Genomic DNA, 14,345 nt, shown 5'->3' on the forward strand with positions numbered 1-14,345 from the left:
GCTCACTGCACCATCCCAGCTCAGAACCTGGCTATATGCAAATTAGTCTGTCCCTGGCCCAGTGCATCATGGGAACAGTGCAGACCAAACTACCAAGCCAATTCTTTCACTGGGAAGGAAACAAGCTTCCGGGGACCGGTTTCTGGCATTACAGCCTTCTTCGGCCCGGCTTGCTTGAATCCTGATGGTGCAATGAGCAAGGGACTCACGTCTGAGTATACCCTTCCACGCTTATGGTGGACAAAATAATTAAACAACAGGGGGTGGTGATGGACAGAGTTTCTGAATTAAGCAGAATACTCTCACCCAGTCAAGAGATCAGTGCTTGATCCAACACCGTTTTTTAGCTCACTGCACCATCCCAGTCCCCGGTAGCTTGTTTTCTTCCCAGTGAAAGAATTGGCTTGGTAGTTTGGTTTGCCCTGTTCCCATGATGCACTGGGCCAGGGACAGACTAATTTGCATATAGCCAGGTTCTGAGCTGGGATGGTGCAGTGAGCTAAAAAACGGTGTTGGATTTAGCCCTGATCTCTTGACTGGGTGAGAGTATTCTGCTTAATTCAGAAACTCTGTCCATCACCACCCCCTGTTGTTTAATCGACTTCTTTTTATGGCATCGCTTACCGGAATCTGAAGGCGAAGACTTAGAGCCCGAGGAGCGACGGCTCCGGTCCCGCGAACTGCTCCTAGATCCGGAGCGGCAGTGAGAGGAATGCCGGACCGCTAGCAACTGCCGGATCCGCCCGCGCAAGTCCTTCGGGGCCATGGCTAGACAGTCTCGACAGTCCCGGGAGTCATGGTCTGTCTTCAGGCAGTAGAGGCACACATCATGGGGGTCCGCCACTGACATGTTACCGCGGCACGACCCACAAGACTTAAAACCGGGCATTCCTACGTGCACCAGGAGACAAGAAAAGGAGACAAAGTCGTCAAACAAGCATTGGCATAGCCAATAGGTCTCGCATTTGGAACCGTATAAGTGTTTAGCAATGCAACAGTTGGTGTTGTTGCACCAAGGATATTCTGCTGCATAACCAAATACTTATAAGGTCCAAAAAGCGAGACTATGCCAATGCTGGTTTTATTTTTTGTTGCTGTTTTGTTTAAGTTGCCAGATCTACAATAGCTGGACATGGTTTTTGTTAACAGTTCTTTGCATCAAATGAACTGGTTTTCATTGCTCTGAATGTTTTTTTCATTCTGGTTGTAGGAAGCAGTAATTCCTGGTGGTGTGTGTGCCTGGTGGAAGAGTGCACTGACGGCTGGTGGTGTGTGTGCCTGGTGGAAGAGTGCACTGACGGCTGGTGGTGTGTGTGCGTGGTGGAAGAGTGCACTGACAGCTGGTGGTGTGTCTGCCTGGTGAAAGCGTGCACTGACAGCTCGTGGTGTGTGTTCCTGGTGGAAGCGTGCACGGACGCTGGTGGTGTGTGTGCCCGGTGAAATAGTGCACCGACAGCTGGTGGTTTGTGGTGCCTGGTGAAAGCGTGCAATGACGGCGGATGGTGTATGTGCCCGGTGAAAGCGTGCACAGACGGCGGATGGTGTATGTGCCCGGTGAAAGCGTGCACAGACGGCTGGTGGTGAATGTTCCCGGTGAAAGCGTGCACTGACGGCTGGTGGTGTGTGTGCCTGGTGGAAGCGTGCACTGATGGCTGGTGGTGTGTGTGCCTGGTGGAAGCATGCACGGACGGCTGGTGGTGTGTGTGTGTGCCCGGTGGAAAAGTGCACTGACGGCTGGTGGTGTGTGTGTGTGTGTGACTGGTGGAAGCATGCACCGACGGCTGGTGGTGTGTGTGTGTGTGTGTGTGCCCGGTGGAAGAGTGCACTGACGGCTGGTGGTGTGTGTGCCTGGTGGAAGCGTGCACTGACGTGTATGTGCCCGGTGAAAGCGTGCACTGACGGCAGGTGGTGTATGTGCCCGGTGAAAGCGTGCACTGACGGCAGGTGGTGTATGTGCCCGGTGAAAGCGTGCACTGACGGCAGGTGGTGGATGTTCCCGGTGAAAGCGTGCACTGACGGCTGGTGGTGTGTGTTCCTGGTGGAAGCGTGCACCAACGGCTGGTGGTGTGTGTGCCTGGTGGAAGCGTGCACTGACGGCTGGTGGGGTGTGTGCCTGGTGGAAGCGTGCACTGACGGCTGGTGGTGAGTGTGCCTGATGAAAGCGTGCACGGACGCTGGTGGTGAGTGTGCCTGATGAAAGCGTGCACGGACGCTGGTGGTGTGTTGCCTGGTGGAAGCATGCACCGACGGCTGGTGGTGTGTGTGTGTCCCTGGTGAAAGCGTGCACTGACGGCTGGTAGTATGCAACGGCTGGTAGTGTATGTGCCTGGTGGAAGTGTGCACTGACGGCTGGTGGTGTGTGTGCCTGGTGAAAGCGTGCACTGACGGCTGGTGGTGTGTGTGCCTGGTGAAAGCGTGCACTGACGGCTGGTGGTGTGTTGCCTGGTGGAAGCATGCACCGACGGCTGGTGGGGTGTGTGTGTGCCTGGTGAAAGCGTGCACGGACGGCTGGTAGTATGCAACAGCTGGTGGTGTGTGTGCCTGGTGGAAGCGTGCACTGACGGCTGGTGGGGTGTGTGCCTGGTGGAAGCGTGCACTGACGGCTGGTGGGGTGTGTGCCTGGTGGAAGCGTGCACTGACGGCTGGTGGGGTGTGTGCCTGGTGGAAGCGTGCACTGACGGCTGGTGGGGTGTGTGCCTGGTGGAAGCGTGCACTGACGGCTGGTGGGGTGTGTGCCTGGTGGAAGCGGGCACTGACGGCTGGTGGGGTGTGTGCCTGGTGGAAGCGGGCACTGACGGCTGGTGGGGTGTGTGCCTGGTGGAAGCGGGCACTGACGGCTGGTGGGGTGTGTGCCTGGTGGAAGCGTGCACTGACGGCTGGTGGGGTGTGTGCCTGGTGGAAGCGTGCACTGACGGCTGGTGGGGTGTGTGCCTGGTGGAAGCGTGCACTGACGGCTGGTGGGGTGTGTGCCTGGTGGAAGCGTGCACTGACGGCTGGTGGGGTGTGTGCCTGGTGGAAGCGTGCACCGACGGCTGGTGGGGTGTGTGCCTGGTGGAAGCGTGCACTGACGGCTGGTGGGGTGTGTGCCTGGTGGAAGCGTGCACTGACGGCTGGTGGGGTGTGTGCCTGGTGGAAGCGTGCACGGACGGCTGGTGGGTGTGTGCCTGGTGGAAGCGTGCACTGACAGCTGGTGGGGTGTGTGCCTGGTGGAAGCAGGAGCATTCACAGTGATAGAAGACACAAATGAAACTGAAGAAGAGGAGGGGGAGAAGGGAGGGGGGGGATTGCGAGCAGAGTAGCATGATTCACAAGTAGAAGACACAAATAAAGCGTACCAAGAGGAAGGGGGGGGGGGGGGGGGGAGGAGGTAGTGCAAGCAGAGGAGCCAGATTACAGCAATAAAAACACAAACGGCAGCTGTGTACGTGCAGGAGCTCGTGAACACAAGCTGTAGGCCAGCAAAAGCCTCTGATGGCACTTTTAAAAGCCACTTGCTAAATGTCTCGAAGAGACAGTGCATGTGCTGTCTCGGGCGAGACCTAAAAATGACTGAGGTAGGTGCTCAATCAGGATCTGTGCTTTCAGTGCAAAAAAAGAAAACTGACGTCAGCGCGGATGGGTGGCACCTAAGTAGTCTTCGTGACGTCATCTCGGCGCTCATAACGCCAGTGACAGATGCGGAGCCGCAGGATGCCACCTACCGACGCGCAGGGGTACTGCTAAGCAAAGCTTTCCGGAGCCAGTCTGATGCCTGGGGAATATTCTAAGGTAAGGAATCCATCACTAACATCTCTCTTTCAGATTGATCAATTGCTCCAAGTCATTGGAGCCTTCCTCAGAGGCTGTCATCAGCGTCAATGGTTCGGCTGCCAACGTGGTACTTGGATCAAACAGTGTCGTTGGTGCTGATGGGTTAGGCACCAAGGAAGTTTTCGGATCCTAAAGTGCCCTAGGTGCCAATACTACCTTTGGGCTAATGACAGCTTCCAAGCGAAGGCTGGCTTTGGTGATGGCATTGAGTGTATCTTAGACCTCTGCAGTACTAGTGGGCTCCTCGATAGGTGCAGTTTTGGCTACTAGGACTTTCGTTGGCGCTGACTGGTGCCAGGAGGCAGTGGGGCTCGAGGGCTAAGGTCTCATTGAAGAACTCAAAGCCTGACCCCTTATGGGGCGGTGCTCTTCCTCGACTAGGGACGATTTTGGAGGCCTGGTGTGTATGTGTGGGTCTATGTCTGCCATACACTTGCTCTTTGCCGAGGTCTTCACTCAAGGTCTGGGAGGCTAGGAGGCGATGGGAGCTTAGTTGTATTCGTACTCCGAGTCGAAGTAGGAGTAAAAGATGGCATCTGGGCTAGGTGACAGTTGGTGGTCCAGAATGCTCAAAGGGCTGGTCTCTTCTCTTTCTTGGACGTTGGGAGAAGACTGTGGGGGTGTTGTTGGAAGCATCTCTGCATCCTAAGGTTAACCCACAGTCTCTCCTGATTATATCGAAGAGTTTTCTTCGAAAAGGAGGTCAGGTAGTACTCACACAAGATTTTGTCAAGGTCAGGAGACAGGCAAAGGTTACACATCTGGTAGTGGTTGTCGGTACTTAGGACTTTTGCACGACATGGAGGCCTGTTTTGAAAGGGTGTTCCTTACATCACAACATGTACATTCGCCACCAGAAGGTCGGCAAACGTCAAAGATGAAGGGCATGAGGCTCTGGAGAAGGCCAAAGGCCCTGCAGTGCGGGAGTCTATGCGGATCGATCTCCAGAAGACGTAGGCTGGAGGAAAGGCAACATAAGTAATTTCAAGATATCGGAGTCGAAGAATAGACCAGATGAGTCCGGATGGAAGCATAGAAAAACTATCAAACTCAAGAGTCTCAGCCGTGCACGTCTGAACCCGATGGTGGAAAATAATCTAAAATGGAGTCCTGCGATTATGCACACTGCTAGCAAAGGCAGTAGCCACTACATACCCAATGACTTAAAAGACTTCTTATAAGAGAAACAATTTTAATAATATATCATTTCACACACATTAATTTCACATTAGCATGTCCTATTAACATCTCCGCAACAACCAATTTATTTGTGAAACCCCTTTCGACAAACAATTATGTAAAAATGCAAAACTAATTATGCAAAATAACATGGGCAAATAAATAAAGGAAAATAAAGCTATTAGCTGATTCTGGACCAAACGTACCCAAGAACCAGACGTTGTCCAATCAGGGATGGGAAGCAGAACCTCATGCACACCTATCTCCCACTCCACTGCACTCCAGTCTACGAATAACAGCAGGTACATGATTGCCATATTCAAGTAAAGTGCGGGCCAATGTACAGGCACAACACCAAAAACACTTCCAGTGTAGGCTTTCCTCGGAGTCCCGGAGCGATGGATGGTGTGGCAGGAGATCAAGGCAAGGGTGCTCACCTGGCAAGCCTAAACCTTTGGGTACTTGGGGATTCAGATTAATCATGACTCAGCTGAGCTGCTGGATGGCAATATCACTAGGGCGGTCTCAGCCCCCTGGAATAAGATGGCATTATGGCAGAGGCCCCTGCTTTTGGTGGCCGGCCAAATAGCTGTATCCAATATGATCAAGCTTCCATGTGTCTTTTTATACTTTGTCAGAAAGGGGATTGTGACTCATAGCTTGCGAGTCACTGCAGGAATTGTACAGCTTTATGCACATTTGTGTTGAATTTTTATCTCTTACTCACTCGTAAACCAATTTCATCCATTTCATTTCAATAATTTATTCATTTTCGGTCTGTCACGTCACAGAAAAGAAAGTTCCATATTTTCACGCTTGTTAATTGCTCTCGGATTGCCCATCCGGGCTTAACCGTACTCCCGTAAAGAGAACTTCATCAGTCCATTACATATCTTCACCCAATGGGGAGGGTGTTATGAATGTAGGGGTAATGTCGCACAGAAGGTAAACAGCTGAACAGTGGGGAGTAAACATTTGTTTTAGAAGGATGTATTATGATATTGGGGTTTGTGGTAAAAATTATTTTGTGTTATTTACAGTCATTTGTAAAAAATGTGGGGCCGACATATGCATTCTTAATAATTGTAGATACCCCTGAGGAAGGTCGAACACGAGACCGAAATGCATTGGGTGAAGATATGTAATGGACTGATGAAGTTCTCTTTACGTGCCTATGCATAAGCCCGGATGGGCAATCCGAGAGCAATTAACAAGCGTGAAAATATGGAACTTTGTTTTCTGTGACGGACAAAAATGAATAAATTATTGAAATAAAATGGATGAAATTGGTTCACGAGTGAGTACGTGATAAAAATCCAACACAAATGTGCATAAAGCTGTGCAACTCCTTTAGTGACTCATAAGCTACGAGTCAAAATCCCCTTTCTGACATTGTCTTAATCGTGCACTAAAAGGAGCGGAGTGCACCAGGAGTGTATGCATGCTGAAAGTGAAAAATATGAAGTGTTTAAATTAATGAGAAGAAACCGGGTGTGCTGCAGACTCTTTGAAAAATGAATAGTTTTATACTTTGCCATTCTCCATTCTCCCCCTCCTGTTACTGGCAACATTCTGTCACTCACTGGACACCTTACTGGGTAAAGTCATTTGGCAGACTGGTGGCAGCTGTGTTGCTCTTGCAAAATGGAAATTGCCATCAGACAAGGGAGGGCTTGGATCCCCAAGTTTTGAACATTATTATTTGGCAGCGCAGCTACAATTGCTGAGTTGCTGGTTAGTGCAGAGCAGTTGGAAGACACCTCTTCCTAGAGCCCTCCCTGGTGGTATGAATGATATGAATGGGTACCACAGTTCTTTAACACCTCACAAGACTCCTTCTTGGTGCAGGAGTCCTGCGCCCCCGCTGCCAGGCACAGAGTGTTGACTTTCTACACGTGTTGTCGACCAGCCCGTCCCTGTGTCAGTAGTGGGTTGCTGTTACTACAAAGCTGGCCTAGACCATTGGCTTGGCCGCTTTGCACCGCTGGGAGGCTCGCGCACTGGAGCATTACGCTCAACCAAGGACAGGGTAGGTGTAAGCATCCTCGACTTGGCCCTCCTACTGGCTAATTGTATGGTTACCAGACGATGGAAGGATTCCCTTCTCTTACACACAGTAACCTAACCTCCCTTCAACTAAACATTCCGTGAGGTGATGGGTGCTCAGTGTCTAATAGTGTACTTCAGAACCTAGTCAGGGTCATAAAGAACTATATGAAATCAATTACAATACAATGACGGCTAATGACGTTTTCTTTATAAATCGCTTTATGAACAATAGCCACTGTGCTTCAGTCTACTAAATGCAAAAACGACTTTACAGACATTAGCAGAGGGGTAAGCCTTGAACTGGCCAGGCTGTCTCAACTGCATTCATGTAGTATCACATTTTGTGATCAATAATTCAATGAAAACATACCTGCATTACTAATCCATCCATCAGCGATTGGTACCTGGCGCCCTCCTTCACTATTTTAGCCAGCCTTTGTTTAGCTTCATTCAATAAATCCTGGGAGAGAAAATGACCAAAAGAAAAACAAATGAAAAACAAACATCTGGTTTCCCTTTCAGTCATGTGCCTCTTGCACTCAGATCAAACAGGACTTTGCAATCATCTGAGGAAACCAATGCAGATAGTGAATATCATCTAAACACAAAAAACACACACCTCTAGATATAAGACAGAAAGAAATTAGTTAATTACCTGTAACACAAGTTCTCTAACGTTGGTATCTTTTATATATTCCCATTCTTGAATCATTTGCCTTTGTCAGACTGGGAATCCACAGTACATTAAAATAGCAGTATACAGTGTTAAAATGGCTATGGGCCTGAAACATTATCTATTTAGTAGCACTTCCACATAGCTCAGATTTCTACCGCACATCGTGTGAAGGCATCCCCTGGCCGACCTCTGCTCACATTTTTAAGTGAACCTAAAGCTTTTACTTTTTTGATCTGCCCTGGATTTGAACCTGCCCTATGTTCAGCACAGAAGTATCAGGAGTTATTTTTAGGGTAAATTTGGGCTTTCCTGGCTCAGGGAGATTTTTCTTTTTAATCAGACAGCTAACCGTCACTAAATTCATGACCGACAGAAAAAAAACTCTTTTCAAACCTTTTTCATCCTGTGTACACAAGAAACTTTATGCTGATGACCCTCATTCTCAGTGTATTTATTGCCTTTACCCAAATCCTAAGCATTAAGACATTATAAATGCAACAGAGAAAGGGGATTGGCATTATTTCTTATGGTTAAAGAGAGAAGAGCAGCGCAGGAGAAGAAAAGTATACAGTTTCCTAAACTGGACTTATTGAGTACAGCGCCTGCAGCCACCTCATCACTTAAACAAGAAATGCATGGCACTAAACATTATAATGAAAATCAATCAGTAATAAAGAAACAATAAAACTTCAAAAAAAGTATTCTATAAGGAAATCTTGTCATAGACAATCAAATGCTGGAGAATGTGGTTAATCAAACCTGCAGCATGGCAAGATAGTCTACCTTCTGTCTTCCGTGAACAAAGACTCCCTTAACAGAAATGTTGTTCCAATACAATCATTAGGAAAGAAATTCTAGCTTTGACTTAGGGGTAGCTGCAAGGCCTTGTTTTAGATAAGAGGATGCTTCCTTACAATGACCATAATCAATTGGACAGCTGTAATTTGGAAGCAAATCATTTTTGTATTTTTTTCAGTTGACTAAATTATTACAATGTAAATACAAGGAGATGAAGGACGGAACCCGGAAACTTTTCAGACACTCGCCCCCAGTCACAGATCTGGGTTGAATCCATCATCGTTCTTTAGCTCACTTCACCACCCCAGTTCAGACACAGCAATCAGTCTTGACTATGTGCCTCATGGGAAAAGTCCAGCCCGAACTGCCAAGCCAGGTCTTCCCTGGACCAGAAACAGGCATCCTGGGACCAGTTTTGGGCTAACAGTCCTCAACAGCCAGGTTAGCTTGAATCCAGTGGCAAAGTGAGAAAGGGACCCACGTCTGGGCATACCCTGCCAACTTAGGGCGAATAAAGCAAACACAAGGAGATGATGGACGGAACGCTGAAGCTTTTCAGACACTCACACAACAGCCATGGAAACCAAAATTCACACATAAGGTGCAAAGATCATGATTTCCCCCTTGATGTGATAGGTGACATTACAAATCACATCACCCTTACCTACTTTGAATGAAGAAACCATGAACATACTATTTACTGGTTTGGAGTATGTGTTATTAAATTACAGTTTTCGGTTAGGTGTTATTTAATAGGGTGAATTTTGCGAGGTCCTCACCACAGCATTTGTTGTGTGAATAAGGTATACAGGACTGATGTGCGAGTTATGGATTGTGATTCTAAGCATTACTTTTGACCTATTACTTTTCGGTTTCAATTTTTAGTCATAACAGAACTTTAACTGTGGATCTTTAAGTGAATTTCTGAGATCATATTTTTAAACATAGCATAAGGTGTTATAACCCAAGTTAACCATAACTTCACTTTGTTTTTTTCAGTAATTTTGTTTGTTGGATTTGGTATATTATAAAACGTTTCCTACGACCAACCCCAACCAAACATTGGCTTTGGTCATGCGCAATGGGGTTTAACCACTGTATGCAGCCAATCCACTCTGTACACCACTGAAGGCTGTGTGCGAGGGTGGAGGTTAAAAGGAGTTTGACCATTCCCAGCTGCAGGGCCCCATACACTTTCTAGTTTCCCCTACAAGATTTGCAAATCCTGTAATCATTTTGCAAATCCTGAGACCCCAGAAAACTGTGGGGGACTCAAAACTAGGCTTAAAAGTCTCAAATCCCACAATTATTATTTTGTTTTTATTATAAGCTTGCTGGGGGCAGCCCTTTTTCCTACTCCTCCCCATTGACATGGGCTTGGGTTCAGGCTAAGCTCACACTGCCCACATATCACCTTATTGCTTTTATTTTTCCCATATTGGCACAAGGTATCACGTTGGATAATGACTACTCATGCCAACAGGGCCTTAGCTCAAAGAAAGTCACCCGGATTAAAAGCGCAAAATCTCTCTATTTCCTTGTGCTATACAAAAGTGTAAAATAATAAAACCAAGAAATAAATGATATTCCTGGACGACACGTTTCAGAATCTGGGTTGGACCCCAGCCCTAAAGTTCACTTTCCCAATTCCAAAGGGCAAATGAGAGGATGCGTACTGCCAACTGAAAATCTTGCACTCCGTCAGTTTTGAGATACTGGCTCTTAATGTTTCAGTACACCAAAAAGACGTACTTTGGGTGCTAATCCAATACTAGCACCAGTACTCTCACTGCAAGTAACTTTGGGACAGAGTTGATTTTTACATCACCCACTCCTGAAATGTGCTCCTCGACTCGGACATTGAAACCCCATTAGCTCATCATCGGGGATCAAGGCCACCAAGCTTATAGCACCCTAAAAAACATTACCACAAACCTGGGTGGGGTAGTAGGGCTTTGGGGCAACTTCATTTTGGAGTATAGATTAAAAAAATTCTCTATTACCTTCCAAACCAACTTAAGTATAGCCTTTCACCCAAAGCTTCAGAGAAAATGGAGTAGAAAAAAAATATTGGAGAAAACTAGATATGCAATACCATTTTGCTTGGCATCACTTCCCTACTGACTGATCTTTACAAACATAACCCATAACAAGGAGACTTAAGACCAGAGAGTTCCTGAAGGCAGCTCAGGACATCCAAATCTTACTCATAATGTAAGTTTAGCCATTGGGTCCCGTGTTATTTGTAGATCACCGGAATACATAAGTGCTAGAATTAGGCTTATGGGGATTTATGTGTGGAGAATGTGGCTCACTGGTTAGAGCAGGCAGACCCTGAAGCAGAGGTCAGACCCGGGACCAGGGTTCAATTCCCGACGCGGCGGGGTCTTGAGCTCAAATGTCCATGGACTTGATAATTCTCGCTTCGGTGCCTGACCTAATCATGGGTTCACACTCTGCAACTCTGGGCATTAAGCTTGCTTAATCTCCACAACGGCCCCCCCGCGGCGGGATGCCTGGCTTTCACCTTTGGGATGCCATATGCCCTGTAGGGGCTATCTCACAGGGAAAAGCCAGGACGGGTTCCCAAGGCAAGCGCGGAGATACCCCTTCGGGGGTCGATTCAGGCGCTATTTAAGAAACATAATAATAATAATAATAATAATAATAATAATAATAATATCTTTGCCTCAGAAGGGACAAGGGCATACTCTTTTTGTGTGCTTCTTCATTTCATCATTCCCATTTGTACACAAAATACCTATACTTTTTCTAAGCTACAATTTCGATTTGACATTTAACTTATTGGGTGTAATTTAGGATGTAATGGTTAATGAGTTCCAAGTGCTCAGTCTTACCACAGAGTCAAGTGTAAAAGGAGAAATCAGATTGTCCAACATGAGTAAAATAGCACTAGAGGCCCTGTGACATCAGTGGTAAATGACAATACCCGTCATAAATACTGCCCTGGTACTAGCGACTACCCCCAGACCAGAGAAAAAGACTCACATTAACGCCGTACTCTCAATTCACAGAATGCAATCACATCCCTTTTCTTTCAATAATTAAATTGTATTTTCTGTGAAGAACAGAGGCATAAAAATGACTAAGGAGGAGCAAATATTCTCTGAAGCATTGCAAAAAAATTTGATTTATAAAAGGAAATTATTAATGCTAAAATAAGCAAACTGGAAAAGAAATGAAGTCATGGCATAACAGACCAACCATTCCAACAAGATTAACATGCTTCTAAAATGTCAGTGTTAAGTTTAAATCCTCTTACCACTGGCTGGAGTACAAAATTAAACCTGGTGTGAAATAAGAAGACTAAAAGCCCTTTACTGGGTTTGAAAATATGACAAGATACACAGGTAATGACAAAGCGTGCTCAGCAAACTTTCAGCTTCTCCCATCTGGTAAAGTATACATACCCACTTGGATGGATATGGATGTGGATATATATATATATATATATATATATATATATATATATATATATATATATATATATATATATATATATATATATATATATATATATATATATATATATATATATATATTAGTCTGTTCACTATTTCCTATTTTTAGAACAGATTAAGTTTAGAACGAATTGTTGTAAACTAGTTCACCGAGCAATGCAAGAGCACAGGTTCAAAAAGGTACTGCAATTTAAAGTATTTATTTAAAAGCTTTTTCTTCTGGTAGAAAGCATCAACCGTATTAGAATTCATCGATAGACATAGTTAATATTTTTATCTTCATAGCAGGTTCTACTAAGAATGACAGGAGATGCAACGTCAAACCCTGGAATGAAAAGTTGATGCCATATTACGGTAGCTTATACTCACTGAGATAAGATCATCCCTGGCCCTCAGGACTTTCAATCTGGCCTGATTCATCAAGTTTGACATTTGACTGTAAATCACATGGAAAGAAGATAATTAGAGTAGAAAACAAAGATTCATCCTATTTCCAAGTTCTCTATAATGCTTCTTCTAATATAACACAAAGGAAAACAGTAAAACATTTTCCACACAGTGAGGCATTCAAAAAGTACACTGACTAGCAGTAAACTGTAACTGGAAAGACCACAAAGGAATATAAGTATAATGGTTCAGTTACAGCTCCTATAATTCCACTGTTCTGTACAAGATAGGCACTGTGGACAAAGCAAGGGCACAATCACAACCGATTTCCTACCATAGCAATACAGGTGGCAATAATGTCTCTAGTTATTAAGCAACCAATTTCAGGTTAGTCACACATGCTGTATTCCAAAACAAAATAACCCTAATTCTCATTCATGAATTTCATCCTTCTTCCCATTTAAACTTTCTGATGCCCTTTTGGATTACAGTCAAACCCCCATCTGTTAAGCTTGCATCCCCATGATCAAAACAAATCTGGCACATGGCCTGGCCACCATATCATGACAGGATGGGAGTTAATGAAGTTTCATGGCTAGATTTGTCCATTCAATATAAATTGGAGGTATAATTTTTTCCAGCTAAGATGTGGTGTTCTATGCCAGGTGTGAAGCCCTGCGAGCCGAAAGCTACAAAAGATCAACATTTGAGTGCTTTTAGTGATTATAGAATTTAATTCGAACCAGGTATCAGCATATCCCTGTAATCTAATACTAAATATATTCTTTTTTTCTTCCTGGTTGATGGCCCTTTTTTCTTCCATACAGTTTTTGTGCATATCTCTCGCTCTCTCTCCTATACTATCTTTTTTCAATATCTGTTGGTCCACAGAGGTTCTTAGAGTCTTTTTTGCTTGGATGCTGGATACAGGAGAAAAGATAAAAGAGGTTACTTAGTAGATTTTTTCAGATTGATTTCCAATGTCCAGTAAATGTTGAAGGGTCATCTGTCTGCAATAACAGGTTTTTCCTACTGTATTTTTACACTGACTTTGAAACTGCTATTCTGGATGATTCTCCAGTTTACCCTCAATCTGCCTTGTTGAATAGTTTTGTCAGAGTGTTTTAAAGAAGTTGGAAATGTGTTGAGGATAATTATCTTTCAGGATGAGGAATGGTTGTAAATTCAATGCATTTATCAAAATCTGTGACATGCAAAAGTGATTAATCTATAATAGTTCAATTGTCTGCCTTTTGAAAGGTAAAATGGACTGGTTGATCATTCTGATATCTGCTACAGAGTTGTTTGAATCCTACATTTCTAAGTAATAATATAATTTCCTACCATTTGCAGTCATTTTAGCTATTAAAAAACTATGAGGCAAATTGTTCCTCCAATATACGTAAGCTTATTTTAAGACCCCAGTTAACAAAGTAGTTACTTCTGCATCAAGATCAATTACATTTTCCAGCTCTCTAAAACAGAAGTCAAGTAGGCTTTCATAAGTTATCACATGTAAATATTGTTAAGAGTAAGATACTTTTTTTCTTTCAATTTGAAGGAAATTTTCAATACTTTTTAATATTCCCAACTGCTCATATATTCCGAAATATTTGTTTGGTTCCTTTACAGATGCTTAAATTGTGTACTAGAAAATAAAAAGACACCCTGCAGCCTTTTCCTTCATACACACTGTACCTAGCAAGATTTTCACAAAGTTAATTTTTACAAAGCCTTCTGATTTTGCAGTCAAAGAAACCTACCTTTTAAAAGAACAAACAGCAAGACATTGTCTAACATTTAACTTCAGTCTCTGGAAGCACAGCAAATGTACCAAGATTAAAAATATATAAATAAAGGGCTCTTTATTGCTCAATCCTCTTCTGAACTCTTGCATGGTAACAGGCATACCTGATTGACACTAGGCAAAAAAGGTACTGGAAACTAAGTACTCGTGGAAGAAC

The 14,345-nt window shown here is 44.7% G+C and overlaps 1 protein-coding gene across 1 annotated transcript in view; it reads right to left on the reverse strand.

Annotated features, from left to right (window-relative positions):
• The window catches only part of ATP6V1E1 (ATPase H+ transporting V1 subunit E1), a 184,012-nt gene that overhangs the window by 129,632 nt on the left and 40,035 nt on the right, over window positions 1-14,345 (reverse strand). Inside the window, exons 4-5 of the mRNA XM_086952897.1 lie at window positions 12,364-12,430; window positions 7,409-7,498 (exon numbers count right to left, since the gene is read on the reverse strand). Coding sequence (XP_086809023.1) covers window positions 7,409-7,498; window positions 12,364-12,430 — 157 coding nt within the window. The remainder of the gene's footprint in view (window positions 1-7,408; window positions 7,499-12,363; window positions 12,431-14,345) is intronic.

The sequence above is a fragment of the Lissotriton vulgaris genome, chromosome 1_2, assembly GCF_964263255.1.
Source record: "Lissotriton vulgaris chromosome 1_2, aLisVul1.2, whole genome shotgun sequence".
NCBI classification, from domain to species: Eukaryota; Metazoa; Chordata; class Amphibia; order Caudata; family Salamandridae; genus Lissotriton; species Lissotriton vulgaris.